The 23839-nt window shown below is 36.4% G+C and overlaps 1 protein-coding gene across 1 annotated transcript in view; it reads left to right on the forward strand.

Moving 5' to 3' along the window:
• The window catches only part of ADGRA3 (adhesion G protein-coupled receptor A3), a 66331-nt gene that overhangs the window by 32059 nt on the left and 10433 nt on the right, over positions 1 to 23839 (forward strand). The window contains exons 8-16 of the mRNA XM_069792644.1: positions 723 to 887; positions 7589 to 7790; positions 10949 to 11098; positions 13736 to 13897; positions 14171 to 14374; positions 15442 to 15655; positions 15805 to 16013; positions 20944 to 21068; positions 21616 to 21739. Of these exons, the coding sequence (XP_069648745.1) occupies positions 723 to 887; positions 7589 to 7790; positions 10949 to 11098; positions 13736 to 13897; positions 14171 to 14374; positions 15442 to 15655; positions 15805 to 16013; positions 20944 to 21068; positions 21616 to 21739 (1555 nt within the window). The remainder of the gene's footprint in view (positions 1 to 722; positions 888 to 7588; positions 7791 to 10948; positions 11099 to 13735; positions 13898 to 14170; positions 14375 to 15441; positions 15656 to 15804; positions 16014 to 20943; positions 21069 to 21615; positions 21740 to 23839) is intronic.

A 23839-nucleotide genomic window follows, 5' to 3' on the forward strand; every position in this document is an offset into this window, starting at 1 on the left:
ACAGGGTTAGTTAGAGCAGGTTGTCCAGGACTGTTGCAGCTGGGTTTTAATTATCTCCAAGGACTACCCAATGCAGTTCATGTAATATATATTTGTGGTAGGATGCATTTGTTCTACTGGAACATTAAAATTGTGAAAACAAGGCATTTAAGTGAACTACTCGTGGATTCTTTCCTCTTCCTTTTGAGCACACCACAGTTGGTAATATTGAGGATTGCCAGCAGACATGCATAATTTATTCTGCCTGCAGCAGATTTTTGATTCATTCAGCATCTACAGAGTGGTTATATATCCTGTAATTGTATTAGTAAATTAGGGCTTCTAACTTTATCACAAATTATGCATTTGGGAAGTTATTTTAGTTTGGCCTTTCTGGAAAAACTATAAAAATTTTGTGTTGAAGATCAATGATAACACTTGGGGAATTGGGATTTCTCATCTCTTCTCTCTGAAGTCAAGGAACTTTTTCCCATGGCTGTTCTTTTTCTTTCCTACTCTGGCAAAATTGAGAGCTAAAAGAGTAGTAAATATTTCCCTGTTAATTACAGTACATTGATTCATAGATAGCTCTGGTTTTGTAAGATCACACAGTTGTATATAATTGGTTGTTTCTTCCATTGTCTTTCTGTACTTTATTCATCTTTTGGTAAAAGCTTATATAAATTTTATTGCAAGACTGTTGAGTTTTATTGTTTATTTTATTTTTTATTTTATCTTCCCAGTGCACTGACAATCTCAAACATTCAGGCTGGCTCCACAGGAAACTGGGGTTGCCATGTGCAAACCAGACGTGGGAATAACACAAGGACAGTAGACATTGTGGTGTTAGAAAGTTCTGCACAGTACTGCCCTCCAGAGAGGGTTGTGAACAATAAAGGGGATTTCAGGTTGGTAACCTCAATTTTTTTTCAGAGAAAAGAAAAGTCCATTTAATTTTGTTTTTAAATACAGTATTATGCTTTAAAGACACCTATGTGGATGTTCGTTTGTAAATGGTGTGTAATAGATTTTTAACTGTTCTAAATTAGTATGTGTTGAAAGAAGTATGCACAACTATACCATGAAGTGTTAAAGTTTGAGCCTGTTAACTCACATCTTCGGAGGAGATGGAAATTAAGCTATGATATTTGAAATATATAAATGAAATTATCGGAATAGAGTAAAACTTTTTAGATGATCTGTAAGTTAGAGTTGGATCACATACTGGGGGGGGGGACGGGCAGTTCCACCAGGTTATCGTTCTCTTTTTAAAACCCTCCTGCTTCTGTATGACAAAATCACTATATAAGAAATATGTAATATAGGTTTGTTTTTTTCCCCTGTGAGTATTAGAGTAAATAATATGAATGGTGCTTCCTTTTAATGACTGTTGGGACTGTAGTAGTAGCTCTGATGTTCCATTGTGTTGGGTATTGTAGAGTATTTTATCTTTTGGTCTTACCTCTTCACCTGTTTTCCCTTTTCTGATCTTTCTGCTGCTTGTTCACTCTAACAACACGTTACTCCTGGAGGTGCCAGCTGTAACAGATAGCTTCTGTATAGATTCTCTATATGTAAGGTAATTCCCTTTATAACTACTCTGTGTTGTACCTTCCTGCAGTAGCTCCTACTGAGAATTAGTGTATGTCATAGCATATGTTTTCACTATGGTTTGTAGGGTTTCTTAATGTTGTAATAACTGCTTTTACCCACTCATTTATTTTCACTTATGCTGCTTGGCTATGTTGATCTTCTGCTTGATCTTTTGTTTACATTTCTAAACTTTTCTTCCTTTCCCTGTGTACATTAGAGTTCTTTAAAGTCATCTTCCTTCTATACAGCAAATCTAAGACCATAAATCTTTTATTTTGAGAAATGAAAAGTAAGTTAATACATGTTGCTGGGACATAGTTTTTTGGGGGAGAAAAAACAATCTTTCAAGTACAGAAGGCCTTCTCCAGTTGTAGCAAAAATTCAGGTAAAGTCCTGGCTGAGAGCATTTGTTCTGAGTTCATCTTTATGTTCATCAGTTGGACAATTTAAGAAGGGTACCCGAGTATGAGGAAATATTAGTAAGGGAAGTAGTGTTAAGATCACTTGCTGCACAGAGGCAATTTGGAACTACTGAAGAGCTTCACTTTCACATTGTAAGGAATTATTTATATGAGAAACTTTGTGCATATCCTCTTTTTACACTGTGGTGGTTTCAACTGCAGGGACGAGTGTTACATTAGAAAATGAGAACTTCCTTCTTAAGATAAAAGGTGAAGAAAGTCAAACAGATGCATGCTGTATTCATCAAAGAACACATCTATTTAAATCACTTACGCTTTTTTTTTATGATACAAGTGTGAATCGTTCTTCTTTGATTTGCCATTAGAGGTGAAAACAGATGGTAAAGGCTTATTTCAAAGTGTTTTCCATTAAATTAACCTGTGCTGTTCAGTGGCTGTTCAGTGTAATAGGATTTACCCCCTCTGGAATTCAGTAGAAAGAAATAAGATTTCAGGAAATGTTCAGCTTATCAAAAAGTTCACTATGTCTGGGTTTACTATAACAGACTTCCATTTGTAGTTTAGGTAGAGTAATAATAAAGAGTAATTTTTCACCTTTGAGACCATATGGAAATAAGGCTTTGACTAGTGAGAAAATGGTTCTGAGCAGATGGCTGTAAATGATCCTAGGTGAATTTGTTTTTATAGTCTTTTAGTTGGAACTGGTTAGTCATTTTAGCTTGGAAGCTGTTTCAAAACTGGCATCTAGATTTTTATCCCTTCAGAGATGGGATAGCAAAGCGTAGTGAAGGAGGATGTTTGTCTTCAGTGTCTTTGGCTCAGTAATAGTAGTTTAGCATGAGTTTATAAAGATTAGGCAAAAACTGTCTTCATCATGAAATCTATTTTTTTTTAATTTAGATATTCTTTTAAGTCTTACTCAGATAATATCCTTGAATACGTTACAATACATGATTAAATTGAAAATACAGTTAACGTGTTAAAATGTAACCTAGTGCTTCTGCTTCAGTAACTCCTTCAACTGTTGTGTTTAGAATAATTTTATGTTGGTAGTTGATAGAATTCTTTCTTAAATATAAGAATTATCCTTTTGAAAACTGTTACTCTCTGGGTGTAATTAATCTTAAAACTGTAATTGTCATGCTGAATTTAGAGAATTACGAAGATGCAATAAGAAAAAAAAATTAGACTACCTGTAAGCTAATGAAATTATGATATAAAGACTTATTGTAACTGAAAGTTATTGTTGGTTTAAAGAAATGAATGCTTTCAAAACAGAATTAATATGCATGAAGGAAAGGATTCTTTTATAATCTCATGGTCTGCCTTTTTTTCCTGAAATGAAATTACAGTACTTAAATGTAAATGAACCATCTTTTCCCCCACAGCTGTCTACTCTCATGTATATGTGATAAATTTTGAGCACCTAATTATAAACAGTGATGAAATAAGGGTGTTAATACAGTCCAAATTTGCACTTCTGCTAGCAGTTGGGTAAACTGTGAAAGATACTCAAGCTTAGGCTCACAAGAAGTTAAGAATGCAGCCACACTTAGGTAGCCTTTGTTTGCATGATGAGAATTTCATGTCATTAGTCACCTTGTGAGCCCTGCTGGAGGGAAGTCCTCTCTGGCTTCGTGGAAAGTGGAGAATGCCTCATCAGCTCATCTCATAGAGGTATTGGAAGCTGTTCATGGCTGAGAATGGTCTAGGTTAGCATTCACTTAGCAAAAATAGGCAATAAGGGAAGTGTAGTTACAACTGGAATTAGTTCCCCTATCTCATTTGCCACTGGGCTGCAAAGAAACTTGTACCCACACAATGGGTATTGTGAATAGGAGGAGAAAGAGGATAAGGGACACTGTTCCCCACGAAGTGCTTCTCTTAGCGATGCTGCGCATTTGTGTTGTTTTCGTGTAATACTGTGGTAGAAAGCTGGGAGTTTTAAATTGCTCACCTTTTATGTCTAGTTTAGTGGAAAGCTTTCTATAAATCATTAGATGAATAATATATTAGTTTTATTAGTAAAACATTTCTGTAGATATCTAAATTTGTTATAAAGGTAGCACAGACTATGACTGTCTGGCATTGCTAGTATTCTTTTGAGAAGATCATGGTAAAAGATGCTGTGTAGGGAGATGAATGAAAAGTAAATGTAGTAGGAATAAAAGGACAGTAGCAAAAGGGAAAGAGATGGATTAAAAAAATAGGGGAAGTGCAGAGAACAGGGAGAGAAGGCAAATAATCTTGTGATAATCTAATAACCTTTCAAGCAGTCTTAAACACTGAAACTCTCACTTTTTTCCATTTGATGGCTACAGAAGTTCCAGAAGATACATATAGCTTAGAAATTATACTTGTTTAAAAATATAGTAATTAAAGCTCTCTTGAAAAACTTGCTTTTCGTTTGAGTCTTAGTGTCTCATTCTGGTTTCTCTTTTTCTAATTCTTTAGCACTAGGTGTAAATAGTGAGGAAAGAAATGGCACATGCCATTTTTCAGTGAAAGCACTTATCTTGGAGATTGTGTCATACAACATCTGTCAGGACCGCAGAGTTTAAATTATCCTAAGTCTGTAAGGTGATACATTCAGTCAAAACTGAGCCAACCATGCTTTAACTTAAAACGCTTTGGAAAAATACAACTTTCAGAAAAGTCTAAAGACAGAGACAGATATCTCTTTCAAAGTGGCATCTTTGATGTAGAAACTTAATACTAGAATTTCAGTGCTGATAAAATTGTTTTGGAAGTGATGTTCTGGCACTCCATTTTCAGTGTTTCTAGAAACCTGACTCTGCATTCTGGAAGCTGAGGTTTGGGTGTATTATGCAAGGTGTTTGTGAGCCTGCATGTCTTCTAACAGCTGTACTAGTTGATTTATTAGTTGTCTTCATCTGCCTGTTTACTTTTTGGCTTCATTCTCTGAAGGGTCATTATGTATCCATAAGAAGTGGGAGCATAGAAGTAGCTCATCTTCGTACTTGTTTTTCCAGTCCATGTTGATTAGACTTTATTTTAATTTGTCCATCAAGAAATTTGAGAGACTTAAATAAGTTTACATCTATTGTATCCCCTTATCCCTTCCTCCCTTCCCAGCAGATCTCTAACTTGCTGTCCATGAACAGAGTTGGCAAGACATGATCCAAAGTGATGTTTTTGTTACCTTGCTGGAGTGCATGTAGTGTTGCACTAAGGTCACTACTGGGATTGCAGCAATTTACAAAGGCTGTTGTGATTTTTCTAAGGAAGATTTTTGTCCTTTCTGCTGGCTTTTCTTCTATACAGGAGAAAAGATGGTAAATAATTTACATTACCATTGCAGAATCTATACCTGTTCTTTGAATTAATTTACATTCTCTAAAATGCCTGTATATAATTCCTGGCATTTAAAAACTGTGCTAATTATTTTTTTTTTTCTTCTTTCTTTTAACCACCTCCATTGCCACCAATTCTGGTATAAGTTTTCCTTTCTGATAAAGGTTGAATGGTGACAATTCTGTTAATTTCTTGAAGTGGCTGCTGAGGCTCTGAATTTAAGTGTATGCATTTTCTAGGCTGGATGAAGCTCTGCTATGATACTTAAATAATCTTCAGTCTCTTCTAGTATTCAGATACTATGGTGATGTTCATAATAATAAGTTTCCATTTCTTAATTAAATGAAGTCACTACAATATGGAGAACTGATTTGTAATGCCAAAGCTGTTCTAAAAGGTAGTAAAACTTAAGCCTTTATTTTCTGTTTTGGTTTGTTATAATTATTGTCTAGTCTTTCCTATTAGATTCCTTACTGACTTTGAATTCTTTTATGGTTGTTGCCATGACCTGTGCATTTTAAGGATGCCACCAGCAGCTATCTTAGGTTTGGGCAACAAGCAGCTCAAAGTAATGTTTGTCAAAATGGCCTGAAGTAAGAGTCTTTCTTCCATTACTGAATATGTTCGGTTGGAGCTGATTAGGAATAAATAGGAATTTGAGATAGAGAAGACTTTCAGTATACCCCAAAAGGTTCATTTTTTGCATCATTTAATATAATTGGGAAGAGTAGCCTTTTGCCTTCGTCCATCCCTAGAGTTATTCTCTTTGCAAAAGAACTGTGATAAGTCCCAGCGTCTTCAGTAAGAGGAGTTACTTAACTGATGAATAAGGAAGAAGAATGCAGTTACTTGTTCATTTTCTCTGTTTTGGCAATATTACTTAAATTATAATTTCCTGAAATGGAACATTCTTCAAGGTGTTTACTGCAAACACAGAATTTATTTTTTTTCAAATATATGTATGTTCTGTGTATCTCTTAATTTAGATGATGATAGTGACTAAATGGGCACTTATTGAAATGCAGTCCAGATGTAAAAGCAAACACAGTGTAATCTAACAGAATTTTTTCTTCAACCATTTTGATTTTTGGAGACAACTGCTTTGTGCAAGGCCCTTTGAAATACTTAAAACTGAGAAAAAGTGTATTGGCTCTTAAGGCTGTTCAAGGAGCTTACCTTAATTATGGTACAGAAAGCCTGGGATGATCAAATGAAGCTCTCTTTTGCTCTCAGTTTTAGTTAAACTTACATGTTGGGTTATTGGATTTGAGATACTTAGCATTCTGCAATTTAGGTCTGTATGTTTTTTGCTTTTAAACTTTAAGTGTTACTATTCTGAGTGATAAAATATTGCTTATACATATCTTAACAGGAGAGAGGGCCAGAAGCAGGGGCAGGCACACTGGCCAGTATTCCTTGTCCTTGTCCTCCTCTCTTCTCGGCATTGCAGCTTAATTCAGGCGTGGTTTCTTTCTATTCTTAAGTTTCCTTCAAATCTCATGAATGATCAGTGCACTAAAGGTGTACTGCAATTTAATTTTCTGTATGTATTTATTCTTTATTTCATTTTTATCTGTGTATAAGTGTATACAGATAAAATATGCACTAAAATTTTGGAGGAGGAAGTTAAGAGAATGTTAGAAGTTTTCTTAAAAAGTGCTTAGTTCCCTGTACCTTGAGTGAAAGGAATTCTTTTCTACTTAACTTTATGAACACTTTCTTTTCCCATTAATTTCTATTTAATGTTATGATTGGTTGCAAAATCTGTCAAAGTGGTTGTACTACTGCTACTGTTTCTTAATTACTGTAACTGTAGTCTTCTGTTCATATCTGCAGTTTAGTATTGATATGTATGCAGTCATTTGAAAGTTACATTGATGCATGTGAATGGGACAAGTAGAAAGCTTGCAGGGCTTTCTACTATGTATTTAACTTTTTATAGTGTTAATACGGAATTTTTCATGAAGAAGGCAAGTTTTTTTTATTAAAAAAAGGTAAACTATTTTTAGTAATTTTATAAGCACCTTTTTCTTTCTACCTGCAGCCTCATGAAAGAATTAAAAAAAAAAAGCATGCTAGCATTGGAACTCATTTTGTTAATAGTACACAGATATGAACAGCTTGAAAATACTGAAGGCAAGCCAAAGTGGCCCTTTAAATACTTTAGAGATGCTTAGTTTTGAGTGTCTCTTTATTTCATGTTGTAGCGCTTAATCCTTTTATTTACTTGTCATGTAAATTTGTCTAATTTTTTTTTTTTTTTGCCTTTGACTCCCCAGGTGGCCTAGAACATTGGCAGGCATCACAGCATACCTGCTGTGTACACGTTACTCTGCTGGCAGTGGGATATATCCTGGCAACTCACAAGATGAGAGAAGAGCCTGGCGCAGATGCGACAGAGGAGGGTACTGGGCAGAAGAGGACTACTCCAGGTGCCAATATGCAAATGATGTCACTCGAGTTCTTTATATGTTCAATCAGGTAAGTTGTACATTTCTATAAAATCAAATTCTGTAATGAAAATAAAAACTCAAAAGTCTCCATTTTTTTTAAGCTGGTAATACTGGTGGTCTAGATGAATTATGATGAACACATGCCTCGAGCACAACAACAGAACTTGTAGGTTTATGTTAAGAGTTTGGTTTTAATACCTATTTTGAGTGCACCCAGATTGGAAGTGTAAGGAATATTTAATTCTTTGGTGTACTTGTGTGAAACATAAGAAAACGGTACTTGTCATGATATAGTTCTTGTCAACTGGATGCACTGTCCTGCCCACATGCTATAAAGAAACAAGGCAGGCTGAAGTTGTAATGGAAAACGGCTATTTCCATTATAATAATAGAGAGTAGTCAAACTCTGCTCTGCCTCTGTTGCTGTAAACCTCTAATAGACTGATATGTGGCCAATGAGAGTTAACTAGTCAAAGTAGTGAGTACTAACTAGGCTTCTCTAATCTGGTAGTACTTAGCAGAATACAAGAGATTATTCTAGATTTTAAATGTAGCTATGAAACAGAATTTTTCAGCTCCAAACTCCTTTTGAGTCTTAGCTCTAATTAACACATACTTTCACAAACACTGTTCTGCAGTGATGTACCCAACCTTGTACGTATAGGCACTGTATTGTAAAATACTCCATAAAGCTTTGAACCTCTGGTTTAAGCTTGAAGTTTTCCAATACGTACTGTCAGATCACTAGCATCAATGCAACAGGTGAAACTATGGCGATATAAGAATGTTTTTTGGTGCGATGGTTTGGGTTGTTGGTGTTTTGGGGTTTTTTTGTTTGTTTTTTTCAATAATACAGCAATGCCACTTGTTGATGTTGGTAGCGCCACCCATGTTTAACATGGGCCACGATGCTTGTCTGACCTCGGTAGGATTACTGTGTGTTGCCTGTGTTTGGAGTGTTTCAATGTGCAAGCTCATGTTATTTTAGAGAAAACTTCACACTGCGTATCAGAAGCACCACAGCCCCTGACTGGCACAATCAGGATCTAAACTGATCTTTGCCCTTTGGATGTCTCAGATTATATACATAGTGAAGTCCTGATGTCCAGTGGCTTGGGCTAAATCTAGTTTGAGGCAAAAGCACTGAACTGCATATTGCTGACTTGCTCCCTCTGTGTTCAATTACTTGCTAATGCAGACATAGCTTTTTATCTTGCTGCTCAGGTTCCCTGAGGACCAGTGGGCACTGGTGTAAAAAAGGCGGAAGGAGTGGGAGGGACAGAAAGGGAAAGGACTGCCTGTTCTGGCCCAAGATGAGTTTAGGGGTTGACGTAACTGTTTGTGTTCTGCTGCTTTACATTCTGAGCACTAGAGGTGCATGCTGTGGCTTGGTCACAAGCATGTTTGAGGGCTGGTGGTGCTTAATGACTAGTTAGCAGGTGGGAGGTGATGCCAGGGATCCCTTTGTTGTCCCTTTGTGGGACACAGCAAGGTTGATTGTTTGCTTATTGAGAGCTTTGATGCTGCTGGTTTGCTTTTTCCTCACCTGGGAATTCATGTTCTCCTGCAAGGCCTGTAACATCTCAATGCTACTCCTGCCTGTGTAGTGTAGCCCAACTTTAGAGTTGCAACTGCTCAGGAGCCTAGATTGCTTCAGCCTGTTAGAATAGCTTTTAGTTAGCCAACGTTTACCAGGTTGTGGAATAATGTTGCCAACTTTGTGTTAGGAAGTTTAAAATGTGAGGGTCAGATTAGTATCTTCAAAAAAGCAGAAGCAGAAGTATAATTTCCATGTGTGAAGTAGATAACTTGCTATTATCTGCTTAAAAATACACACACGCAGGTATGCTATGCTGAAATAGAAGTTTCAAATTTATTTTTTCTTTAAAGGGAGAAGTGGCATGTTTTGGTTTTAGGAGTTGTTTTTACTCATTAGAGCCTTCCTCTTTTTATGTGTATTAGGTCTGGAATTTATAGCAGTATTCTGCACAGAAATTTATTGTCTCTTTGAGACGAATATTAAATGTTATAATATTATAAGCATCTTTAGAGCCTTTGAACACTAAGGTAGTAGAAATCTTGTTTTGAACATTAGAACTCTGCCAAGCAATTTAAATCAAGTAGAGGTCTAAGTTTAAAATGGAGTGAAACTTTTGTGACATTTATACAAGAACATTTATATTTCACTGTTCTTATTTGTGTATAGTACAGGTATAGTTTTAGGTGAAAAGGAATTCATGTTTAAAGAAAGTTCAAAGAAATTATACAGAATATCTGAATTTGAAAGTTGACTTTGTTCAGTGTGTGTTATGACTTTGAACTTTATTTACACTTTAAATACATGACTTTCAGTGTTTCGGGAAAAAAAAAATCTTCCATTAGTTGCATTTAAATCTATGTAGAAGTACTAAGACCAGCAGAGACAAACATGTAGTTGTGCTTATGTGGCACATTGCAAACTCAGTAGGGCAGACCAGATATCTGTACACCGAAAAACGGAGAGATGGGACATTTTGGATTATCATGGATAAACAGCATCTGAACATAAGCTGATAACATTTGCACGGTGTTCCACTGTACTAAGTGAAATTTCCCATTTTTGGTCCCTGCTAGCTCAGGCATGTTGATTTTGCATACTATTTAGTGAAGAATTTTTCAGCATGGTACTTGTTTCAGGAATGAAATCATGAGCTTTGTCAGAGAGAGGATCTATCTTGGTGGGGTTTTTGTGTGTGTTTCATTCCAAATGCTTTCTGTAATTACAGAATCAAGAGTGAATGCTACAGCAGTGGTGTGTTTGAATTTATTTGGCTTATCATGCTATAAAATACCATATTTTAGGAGCTTTGTGTTGCCATGCCTAGGCTCTGGTGCAAAGGAAAACAGGCATTTGACAGTACTTCCCCCCCCCCCCCTTTTCTTGGTGCAGCACCTCTCTCCCTTCTAGGGCAACAGGACAAACCAAACCCCAGTTTCTGGCTGCAGGTACAAATGCTGGTTCTCTGGCTTGTAGGAAGTGTTTTTGCTAACAGATAAGCTGGTAGTCCCTGGCTGCCTAAAACACTGTGATCCCTATGGAGATTGCTATCCTCTTTCACAAAATGCTTATTTGTTAATTGCTGAAGTGTTTCCTGTATCTTGTACTTAATTTTCACTTCTTCAAAATGCTTATGTTTCTCTATGTAGATGCCGCTCAACCTTACTAATGCAGTGGCAACAGCAAGACAGCTCTTGGCTTACACCGTTGAAGCAGCAAATTTTTCTGATAAGATGGATGTTATTTTTGTGGCTGAAATGATAGAGAAATTTGGAAGATTTGCTGAAAAATATAAAGAGGTAACTGGATAATTTGCCATCACTTTAAAGATAATCAAAGTGTTTGTCCTTAAGTATTCTGAGCGGTGAAACCTTCTCAGCATTAGATACAGGCACTGAGTTAGTGGATTACCAGATTCTATTCCATGTTTTTGTTTGTTTAGTAGGTCCCTGAAGTGCTGACCCATGGTCACAGACTTTGCATTCGCGCTGAGATGATCCAGCATTCACTGGACCTTTAATGTGAGTAACACCTCTGGTCAGCACTGGAGCAGGGAGATAGGTACAGTAAGTCTGTTTTTATTTAATATGGAGTGGGTCACACAGGTTTTCATTGGTATGTTCTTATGTAAAAAGACAAATAATGAAAGCCTCAGAGATCCTCTCAATAATGAATAAAACAAGACTTATCTTCTCCCCTCCCACCATGGTAGGCTGTCTTTATTCAGTATTGAGCTGTATCTCTAAGGTTTTCAGTATTCCTATATCTTGCAGGATATAAGATAAGACATTAAAATAAAATCTTAGAGAACGCTCTAAGAGGGGAGAAAAATGCAAGTGGTTGAATAGTCCCACCAGTGGGTAGGAACTCTCTGTTTCACTGCTGAACAGAGGTTATATTGATCTCACTGTACAGTGCATGTTGGGAAGTTGGAGACCACAATGCCTCAATTTTAACCTTGCACAAAAAAAAAAGCCAAATTTCCCCATCCACCCTCAGAAAACCATAAATGCTGGTTGTAATTCTTTGCAGAATGCCTTGGAGAAGTTTCAGGCTAAATCTCGTTTTTACAATCACAGCTTGCGTTTTTGGGGTTTTTTTGGTGTATTTTGGAATTATACAAGCAGTTCATTAAATGGCTGATTTTGTAGCCAGACGAAAATAGGACTGTGTTTTAGATTGCTGCATGATTTGTTACGTTATAAAGATATTGTTTTCTCAGCTGTGTTTCTCAGTCTGTAGAGTGACACAATCTGGCCTTACTTTGTCATGTTTGAAGGTAATGGATGATATGAAAAAATCTAAGTTAATTTCATAGGTAGTTTTGGTCTTAGGCAATGTATTTTTTATCTTAATTGGTTTGATTTGAAGTGAACCTTTGATTTGCTTATATATTCAAGGAACAGGACTGCAATTTAATTATTTTTAGTGGCTATTAATAAGACTTAGTTATTTCTTATTAGGGTATTACTCAACAAACTTCTTGATTCTGTATTCACTTATACCATCTTATTGTCAGTTCTTTAGTTTTTGCTACAGTGGCTGTTCTGAAAGATAAATACTATAAATTATTAAAAGCTTCATTTAATAGCTTTTTCATGTCAGAAGAAGAAACAAACTGAAGACAAATGTTCAGAAAGTTTTTAGCAGATTGCCTTAAGTTAGAATGCAGTTGAAAAAACTTGTGCATACCTTGATAAGCAGGCAAAAGAATAATGTGTAGTATTTTTTTAATTCAGTCCTGTGACTTCAGGATCTTAATACTTATACTTTATTGTAAAACCGCCGTTTGTTAAGGTGTAAAACGTTACCAGTTTTCAAGTAGGAATAAGTCATAATAACCATCTTCAAGTAATTTAACTTTCATTTGTTCTTGAGAATTTAATGAAAAGCGCTACAGCCTGCAAATGCTTCTTGAGGCTCTGTTAGCTGTTGAGAACGTTTATTGACTGTGGCTTCTGTCCCTAAGAGATAGTTCTTAAAACAGTTAATATTTTTATATTCCCATTCTTGCATTTATTTTTAAAGATTTAAAAAAAGAACAACAAACTACTGTGTTCTCTCCATATTAGTAATATTCTGAAAAGGAATTGGGAAGCCTGGATGGTAAAGGAGATGTCTTCCATACCCCATCCTCTCTCTAAGCAGAAAATTCCAGTCCCTAAATTTAGGCACTGTGAGTTGGAGTTCAGTCAATTCAACTAGAAAAATACATGCACCTTCACTTTTGGTCCATTAATTTTGGCAGAGTTGTGGCCTAAATAAATGAATTCCCTTTACAGTTGTATTTGTCTGTCATACAGAAGACAGGGTAGGGAGTGTGAGCTTAAACTTAACAACAATGTAATTGGTGATTTGAAAGCAGCTTTGGTACCTATGGGTATTTGCTGTCTCTCATGTATAACCTGTGACCTAAAACAGTTCATGCAAAATTGAAGGCAGGAAAGCATCAAAGAAAAGGTAGACATAGTGAAAGGAAGAGAAGCAGAAAGGCTGCATGCTAATTTTTGCTTGTATTACTCTTTTCTTGTTATCTTCCTCCATATACGCAAACTGTATTATTGTTGATTTATAGTTCAGTTTATTGATTCTAGGTTTGAAGTTGATTATAAATAGTCCTTTTAAATAATTAGTACAATAAAACATGGAGTATTACACTCTTTGCTTTTAATGAAATACCTGTATTTCTCATGTTTTTGATTTCTAAGTATAATGTAAACAGATAAATTACATTGGCACTACAGTTTTCTTGGATGGAGGTATATGTCCGAATCAAAGTATTTCAGTATCTCAACGTGACACGCAGTGATTGAAATAGGAACAATCAATTTCCTTTTGCTTTTTGTGCTGACAGGTCACTTTGTATTTTCTGATAATGATCCTACTTGATGACCGCTTTCAAAGATATAAAATGTCTTATTTCTCTTCCCTGTTAGCTTGGAGATGTGATGGTGGACATAGCAAGTAACATTATGTTAGCTGATGAACGTGTTTTGTGGATGGCACAAAGGGAAGCCAAGGCTTGCACTAGAATTGTACAGTGTCTGCAGAAAATTGCTATGTATCGGCTTGCTAATGGAGCTCAAGTTTATTCTACTGTAAGTATAAATTTATTTATTTAGAAGACATTTTGCTGGCTCTTGAATTTCAATAGCTTTTTATATTTCTTAATAGATATTGGCATTATCTGAAATGCCTACTATTTCTGTAGGGAGAAGAGAAATAATCTGAACAGATTTATCCTTGCCAGATAAACAGAAACAGTTTTCTGTGTGTTTTTTTTCTGTTATGGCAAAGAATCCCTTTAAGATTATTTATTATTCTTCCTGTGTTGTGTAAAATTATTTAATGTTTGATTTTTGTCATCACAGTACTCTCCAAATATTGCTCTTGAGGCTTATGTAATAAAGGCTGCTGGTTTCACTGGGATGACGTGCACCGTATTTCAGAAAGTGGCTACATCAGACCGTACAGGACTCAGTGATTATGGGAGAAGAGATCCAGATGGAAATCTAGATAAACAATTAAGCTTTAAGTGCAATGTTTCGAATACACTGTCAAGTCTGGCTTTAAAGGTCAGATACTCATTGTTTCCCTACTGACTTTGTAATAGTGTCTTAAATATAAGCTTGCTTTCCAAATGCTTAATATTATTAATTTCTAATATTAAAGTAGTATTTTTATGTAATCCAGAATGTCTGTGACAAGAGATAATTAGTGACAAATGGTAATAGAGTTTGATTATAGAATATTTTCTTAATGGACACAGTTTCTAATGAGTAGGTGTGGTTTTCTTTATTAAAACGTCTTAAGTTGAAAGATGCATTCAGACCTTTTCGTAAGTATGGAAATCGAAATGCTCTCTAGTTCATAGTAATACTTGGCTTTATTTTGCTGTATTTTCACCTTCATTACATACTAAATCAGATATTAACAGTCTCCTTAAATATCTGAAATATTCTGCTCAGAATGATACTGTAATTAAGCATGAATTAGAAAACAGACCTGAAAGATTAATTATATTTGTGGGTGTGTGTTGAATGGAAACACTTCCTCATATTCTTTAAAAGTATTTTTTCAGATACATTGCCCAACATACCAGTTTGCTTTTATCCCTTAATGTGCTTGAACGTTACTTCAGGGTGTATGTTTGAAATTGTATTTATGCAATTCTGTGAAATTGCATGCATGCTTCCCTACCCATGTATAATTTATATACAAGTTATAAAAACATGTTTGTATACAGCGTTTCCTTTTGAATGGTACTAATGCACAATTACAACTTTTCTTTTTCTGCTTGTCTTGGTTGCCGCTTCTAGTTGCCAATAGTCGAATCTGGAAAACTCTTGTAATAGTTTACTGATACTAACTTCAATTTTACTCTCTGTAACAAGTAAGGTAGCTACAGAATCTTAACTTTTTTTTGTCTTTTTTCTTTTTAAAAAAGTGTTAAGGCTTTAGTAACCCAATTCAACTATTTTATCATGGATTACTTGGAAACACTATCACATAGGTTTGTCACAATACATAGTCTGTTAAATGCATTCATCTCTGACACTGTTCAGTTGGAGGAGTTGCTAATTTAATCTCTGTAAAGAATTTAATTTTCTCTTTAAAACTTTAAAAATCTATTTCTTTCTAGAACACAATTGTAGAGGCTTCTATCCAGTTGCCAGCTTCCCTTTTCACCCAAAAGCAAAAAAGAGAAATCAGACCAGCAGATGAATCTGTCTACAAGCTTCAGCTTATTGCATTTCGCAATGGAAAGCTTTTTCCAGCAACAGGAAATTCAACAAATCTGGCTGATGACGGGAAACGTCGTACAGTTGTAACACCAGTTATTCTTGCGAAGATAGGTTTGTGTTTTATTATTACTTTTTCATGATCTTTAAGAAACATTTTTGACTCCTTTGTTTCGACTAGTGTATATCTAATAAAAGGTTTTTAGCATCTAATGTGTTACATGTTGAGAAATTTATGTGCAAATACATTTCTTTTGTAACAGATGGTTTAAACCTAGCTAGTCACCACGTTCCTATAAATGTGACACTGCGGCGCATTGCGCATGGAGCAGATGCTGTTGCAGCTCAGTGGGACTTTGATCTCCTGAACGGACAAGGGGGATGGAAATCTGATGATTGTCGTATTCTTCTGTCTGATGAAAATATTACTACCATTCAGTGCTACACCCTCAGCAACTATGCCGTTTTAATGGTATGACACTTGGAATTACATGTCTCTTTCTGGAACTTAAAAATACTCAGAATGCGATTCTGTTGGGTTTTTTCTTGCATTAAAGAAAATGAGCATTCCCGTGTTCCGTTTCACATAAAACTAGACATATGAAGTAAATCTTCAGTTTTTGCTTGTGTTGATGTAAATGTTGATGTAAGATGACGTTTAAGTGGAAATGTGTCAAAGCAGAATTAATTGCTGAATATGCTAGATACGAAAGAATTTTCATATGAAAAGTACTATATTATAGGAAGCCATTTTAATGAGCTACTTAATCAAATGGGCTTTTATGAACTTTAATAATGACAGTTTAAAATAATGAATGGTAACAGTTGAAAAAACCCTATCTTTTCTGCGTTAGATTAAATTTGTTAGCTGTGTCTGTTGACAGGAGTGTTTTCCTAGGTTTTTGTTTCTTTTTTTCACTGAAATCCATAACCAGAGATAGTTATTTCGCTGCAAATTAGCTATTCATTCATTCTCTGGTATGTAGGTCTGTTACCAGAAAATATCAATTGAAAAAGGAAAAAAAAAATCAAACAGTTACTATCCAAAATATTTTTGAAATATTGCTTAAAGAATAGTATTTGAACTCTAGTCTTAGCATATTAATGTCAATAAAATGGTTAACCGGTTCTAAAATACAGTGATAGTTGAAGAAGGGAGCAAGACACCTTATTTTAGTGCTCTACAGTTATGAAGTAGGATTTCTTCTTTGTCTGTTCCCGGAGCTCTTCATTTCAAAGTTTGGCCTGGGAGGCTTCCCTTTTTACAGATGGTGATTGCTACATTTCTCATCAGTCATCAATACAGATGCTAAATGGTAAGATGTGATACATGAAAATAGTAGGCTAGTAGGAAGCTGAGTGAAATTGTAAGAGGTTTAGGAAATATTGTTAACATAAGTGTAAATTTGGTATGGGTTTTGTTGTAGTTAATGTGATCTGGGTAAAATTAAATATATATTTTTATGTAATCATATGTGGAAGAAAGAGGATTCCTTTATGATGATCAGTGCATGAGATGTTGCAATTTTTGTTTTGCAACTCAAATATTCAAAAATCTTTCTCTTAAGAGAATTAAATATAGAATACCGAAAAGCTAAACATAAATAAAATTAAGACTTACATGCCAAGCTTCTTAAAAGAGCTGAAAGAGAGCAACTTTTCACTTTACCTCTGAAGGTACTGTTTTAAATTACTTCAAACTGTTATAATCCTGTAGTTCCCTTCTTTGATATTTTAAAAATATATAATCCTTTCCTAAAACATAACAGCATTCTTTAAAACAGAATTAAACTTCATTTGTATGTGTAGTATGGGTGTAAAGAGAGAATATGGTTTAAATTGGTCACATTTCTGCCATCTGGAGGAAGAAAAATGAAGAGCATATTCAATCTGCTGCTGTAAATGACTTTCTAAATTAATACATGGTAAGATTATATCACTATCTTATTGTGAGTTATATAGAGAACTGTTGACAGTCAAAAAATCAAAAAAGTTTGAGGAAGGGGCAGCTTGCTTTCTTTTCTGCCAGTGGCTCTCATTCTATGCTTGCTCAAAACTGGTGTTCTTTAAGTATTTAGCTACTTCCCAAAATGTTAGGCTGTAGGGACTGCAGAGGAGGGGAGAGGTGGAGGAGGACAGAGTAATGTACATCTGTTAGATGTTCCTTGCACACAGTTAATACACTGGAAAAGCTCTGGATGTCTAAGTAGCTGCTGAAAAAGGTTTTCATAATGCCTATCCATATGTTAAGTAAAAAAGCCATAATAACATATTTCATTTGTAGACTGTCATAGTGTTGTGAAAGTCTAGCTCCTGGTCCCAGGCTCACAGGAAATTATTTTGGGTTCAGTTTTAGAAGTTTGGCTTTTAATTCAGCAGTTGTCATTAACATTGAGTGCATGAACAGTAGTGGCAGGAGGGACCTGAATGCAATATTCAATCATCCTGGCTGGATCGTGAATGACTTAACCAGAGTTACTTCACTCCTTTTTAGTCTACTTTAGTACGTATGTACGTAGAAGAAATCAGGTTGTAATGTACTGACCTGTCTTTCTATGTTTCAGAAAGTAATGTAAAGTCCCCTCTGATAAGGAGACCCATAACTGAGTGCCTAGTTTTCTAATCTGGTGATTTAGGAAGATACAGTTATAAATCTTTGTATTTATTTGCAAATCATTTTAAGCACTGTTTAATAATAGAAGAGATAACCAGGATACTCAGCTGAAATCTCATTATTATAGGCCTACAGCAAAGGAAAAAAACCAGCAATGGTAGTTGAGAAGGAACAGACTTCTGCTAGTTGGCTATAAATGCCCAGTGTTGTTCTTAATGTCATCTCTGCTGTTGTTTTACTGTCAGTCTTTTTTTATTAAATTATTATTTAGGATTAGTTTAGCTTAGAAATAACATTATTAGCTGCCCTCACTCCTTTTAGTAGGTCTGATAAAAATGTTGGTGCAATCGGTAGGAATTCCATTGACTTAGTGGGTATTGGGTCAAGGCCTTTGCTAGCTAGGCTAGGCATGCTGAGTTTTCTCAGATACCCTAGAAGTTTATTGTAAATCTTGTGATTTTGTAGCACTTGTCATGCATGTATTGGTGTGAACTTAAGAGAACATTTTGTTACCTGTCACAAATTGGAAGCAGCAACAGGAGTTCTACAATTTCTGTTCTCTGATACTCACTGGATATGTGTGATGACACTTTTGCTCATGCTTGTAACAGCAGTGGGTTCCTAGGGATCTCCAGCTGGATATCCACCAGGCCACAGGTAGTGTTGAAATCAGATGACACTGGCTGCCTGAGGCATAATATCTTATGATCTTTCTCAAAGTATTTTTTCCAGGTGCCAAAGAAAACCAAATACATAAAAATCAAACTGGCAATCGGATGAAATTAGTTTGAAATGAGCTTGGTGCGTTAGTTCAGAATAACAAATTTATATTCTGATGAAAGAACAATTGAAGGAGTGAAGAGACTACTGACTCTAATTTAATTGTAAGCCTCAATTCAAGAACTTTTCTCCTGTCCATGAAATCAGATTACCTGTCTTAACCTTAAAAACAGATTGTATATCACTGTGATTTTTCTCAAAACAAACTGAAGATCCCTTCTAATGTTCTACTGTTCTTTGTGAATGCCAAATTTGTTCTCCTTTCTCTCAGCACACTTTGGAACTTTGCCAACTCTAGAGGTTTAAGAGTGACTCTCACTCAGAGTCATAGGTGAGAGAATTTTCTGTATCCTGTCTGTTCTGAAAAATTCTTTTTAATAGATTTTTCAACTAATCTTAGTTAAGCAAATTTTTTTTATTTTGTGCTGGAAGGTACTGAAGTTTGGTTGTTTGTTTTTTTTTTTATTTTTATTTTAGTTCCATTCGTTACCATTATGGAAATAGAACCCTAGTAAATTGTAACAGCATCCAAACAGAACTACGTTTTCTTGCTACTCTTATTAATAAATGAAAATGTCACTCCTCAGTTGTTATTTGAAATACTGCTATGCTTTAACAGTCCAAGCTTCTATTTCATGCTTACTCCTTGAGTAACATTTTGACGGGTGGATTCAGAAAACTAGAACGATGCTAAAGAGCTGTTGAATTCTATTTGAGTTATCAACTATCTATTCCAGTGAAGCAGTAATCATAGAATAACAGTCTGGTAGGAACATCTGGGTGTCATTTGGTCCAACTACCTGCTCAAAGTTTGATCAGCTTCACAGATCAGATCATACTGCTCCAGGTCATACTCAGTCAAGCTTTGAGTATCTCCAAGGACCAAGATTACACAGGCTCTCTGGGCAGTATGTGACCACTTTCATCAGAAATTTTTTTCCTGTATCTAACCAGAATTTTCCATGCTGCTGATAATGTCCATTGCCTCTCATCATTTCATGGCTTATCTCCAAGAAGAGTTTGACTCAGTCTTCTTTATACTGTCCCAGTAGGTATAGCTCAATATAATAATAAGATTTCTCCCATCTTCCTTTTCTTCTTAAAGATGAACAAACCCAACTTTTTCAGTCTCAGTGTGTGCTTCAGCCTGCTAATCATCCCAGTGATCTGTTAGACTTGCTTCATCCAGTATGGCAGTGCCTTTCTTGTACTGGGGAGCCTCAAATTGAAGGCATTTCTGCAGAGGTGGTCTTGTAGTGCTGAACAGAAGGGAATAATCAGTTCACCTGCTTGCTGTGGTTTTGTTAGTACAGCAAAATGTGGCCTTGGGCTGCAGGCTACACTGCTGACTTGTGGTCAACTTTTGTCTGCCAGTATCCTAAAATGGTTCTTTGGTTGCTTTCTATTCAGTCCCTTGCCCAGCCTGTATTGTTGCACACATGGGGTTGTTCTATCCCAGATGCAGATCTTTTCATGTTTTCTTTGCTAAATTTCATGATGTTTTATCAGCCCATTTCTCTGGCTCACCAACATCCCTCTGAATATCCTCCAATATATTGATCAGTTTCTTCAGTCTATGGCATCATCTGCAAACTTGCTGAGGCTACTTTCTGTAATGCCCTAGGGGTTGTTTGCGGAAGATAATAATCATAACTGAAACGTGCAGTTGTTCTACATGCTATATAAGTATTTTAAGAAAAAGAAAATGGTGTGTGTCTATAAGCTGCTAACTTCTCTGTATATTCAAGCATATATGAAGTTTAAGTGTTCTATAAGATGTGTGACTGCATTTATAAAGGTCAGCTAGAATAGCACGTAATTGTGGAATAAAGCCTGGAACATCAGATAATAAATAATTGGAGAGTCGGGTTTGTGGTGGGGGAAAGGGATTTTTTTTTTCCTCAGAAGGTTGCTGTTACTTCTTTATTTCGTGTTTCCTCTACTTCCCCCTGCCCCCACAAAATGAAGACATAAGGTGGACTAATGTTAATTTTGTTTTTGTTGTCAGGACTTGACAGGAGCTGAATTATATACACAGCCAGCTGATCTTTTGCATCCAGTAATTTATGCCACTGCCATGGTTTTGCTAATGTGCTTGTTGATGATCATAGTCAGTTACATATACCATCACAGGTATGAATCAAAATTACTAGACTAAAAAAATTAGTTTCATAGTGCTTAGGACTACTTTTTATTTTTTGATAGGAACATGATATAGTAATCTGCATTTGGTTTGGGGTTTTCTTCCTATAAAATTTGTTGATGCAAACTAACAGTTAAGCAAGTAGCTATTTCATCTGTTCTTGAGGATGACAACTTAGCTCTCATAACCATGTATCTCTTTGATTCTTCACTTTTGCTTCATGATGAAAGAAGAGACCACTCAAGGATGATGGTAGAATTTAACAAACTGTTCAGGCTTTTACATTTCTATTGATGTGAAAGCTTGAAGCCTAAAATTTTTGAATCAGGCCCCAAATAGTTGTGTAAAGGTAGTTAATAGGAGGGTGTTTTAATTTCTTGTGATGAAGACAGAGATTATATTTGATTACAAAGTACGTAGTAGTCAAACAATCATTAACAGTAATTGTATCTCATTTATCACAAGTGTATCTTGCTAGTTTCTGAAAGACAATAATGCAGCTGTGTTTTATGTTGTCTGATTTGTTTCTTTTAACAGTGTGATCAGGATCAGTGTAAAAAGCTGGCATATGCTGGTTAACCTGAGCTTTCATATTTTCCTGACATGTGTGATGTTTATTGGAGGCATAACTCAGACCAGGAATGCCAGCATTTGCCAAGCAGTAAGTAAGCATGCAAACACTTGAAAAAATCAGTTACCAGTTTCATACTCCTATATATGTATAGGCCGCCCTTGCCTCCTACAGAACAGTGGTACTGTACAGGCGTTTTCATCAGAATATAAAATTTAGACAAAAAAAATCAATCTTTCTTTTTTTACCTTAGAAATTTCTGTTGTGTTTTCATCCAGCCATGAAGATAAAACTAGTTTATTACTTGAAAATTGGAAAAGTATTTCAGAAGTGCAGCAGAATTTTTTTTTGCCCAAAATGCTATCACAAAAGAATAAGTTTTACCTGTTTGTTTTATTTTTGAGACTTATTATTGTATTGTTTTATAAGGCTGTATGTGGCCTTTGCAGACCGTGTGAGAACTGATTTCCACAGGTATTAAAATATTTATTTCCATTTGCTCAGTATAATGTAAAGGGAGGGAGAGAGAAGTGTTTCAAGTCAAAGACCCATGCTTTCTCTAAACAAACATCACTATTGAGACTCCTCTTTTATCACAATTTGTTCTTCTAAGATTTGGCCATCTCTAATTCCATTGCAGTGGTTCAGTATAATAACAGTTGTCACTTTGGAATGGTATCAGTGAAATTTTTTAAATGTTTTATTTTTTCATCCAGTGACTTATAAAAGTTTCTAATCCCTCACCATAATATTCCATAATGCTTTTTGTTTGAGTTTACATAGAATCATAGAGTAGCTTGGGTTTGAAGGGACCTTAAAGATCATCTAGTTCCCATCATCCATGGGCAGGGACACCTTCCACCAGACCAGGTTGCTCAAAGCCCCATCCAGCCTGGTCTTGAACACTGCCAGGGATGGGCCAACCACCACCTCTCTGGGCAACCTGTTCCAGTGCCTCACCACTCTCACAGTCAAGAACTTCTTCCTTATATCTAATCTAAGTCTACCTTCTTTCAGTTTAAAGCCATTACCCCTTGTCCCATCACTACATGCCCTTGGAAAAAGTCCCTCCCCAGATTTCCTGCAGGCCCCCTTTAGGTACTGAAAAGCTGCTGTAAGGTCTCCCTGCAGCCTTCTCTTCTCCAAGCTGAACAAGCCCAACTCCCTCAGCCTGTCTTCATAGGGGAGGTATTCCTGATCATCTTTGTGGCCCTCCTCTGGACTCGCTCCAACAAGTCCATGCCCTTATGTTGGGGGCCCCAGAGCTGAACACAGTACTGCAGGTGGGGTCTCGTGAGAGCGGAGTAGAGGGGGACAATCACCTCCCTCGACCTGCTCATCACACTTCTTTTGATGCAGCCCAGGATACGGTTGGCTTTGTGGGCTGCAAATGCACACTGCCGTGTCATGTTGAGATTCTCATCAACCAACTCCCCCAAGTCCTTCACAGGGCTGCTCTCAATCCGTTCTCTGCCCAGCCTATGTTTGTGCTTGGGATTGCCCTGACCCGTGTGCAGGACCTTTCACTCGGCCTTGTTGAACTTTGTGAGGTTTGCATGGGCCCACCTCTCAAGCCTGCAAAGGTCCTTCTGGATGGCATCTCTTCCCTCCAGCGAGTCGACCGCACCACACAGCTTGGTGCTGTCAGCAAACTTGCTGAGGGTGCACTCAATCCCACTGTCCATGTCGCCGACAAAGATGTTAAACAGCACCAGTCCCAATACCAACCTCCGAGGAATGCCACTTCTCACTGGTCTCCACTCGGACATCGAGGCATTGACCGCAACTCTTCGAGTGTGACCATCCAGCCAATTCCTTATCTACTGAGTAGTCCATGCATCAAATCCGTGCCTCTCCAATTTAGAGACAAGGACGTTGTGTGAGACAGTATCAAATGCTTTGCACAAGTCCAGGTAGATGATGTCCATTGCTCTTCCCTTATCCACCAACACTGTAATCCCATTGTATAAGGCCACCAAATTTGTCAGGCATGATTTGCCCTTATTGAAGCCATGTTGGCTGTCACCAATCACCTTGTTTTTCTGCATGTGCCCTAGCATAGTTTCCAGGAGGATCTGCTCCATGATCTTGCCAGGCACAGAGGTGAGACTGACTGGCCTGTAGTTACCCAGGCCTTCCTTTTTTCCCTTTTTAAAAATTGGGGTTATATTTCCCCTTTTCCAGTCAGTG

This window comes from Haliaeetus albicilla, chromosome 1, assembly GCF_947461875.1.
Source record: "Haliaeetus albicilla chromosome 1, bHalAlb1.1, whole genome shotgun sequence".
NCBI classification, from domain to species: Eukaryota; Metazoa; Chordata; class Aves; order Accipitriformes; family Accipitridae; genus Haliaeetus; species Haliaeetus albicilla.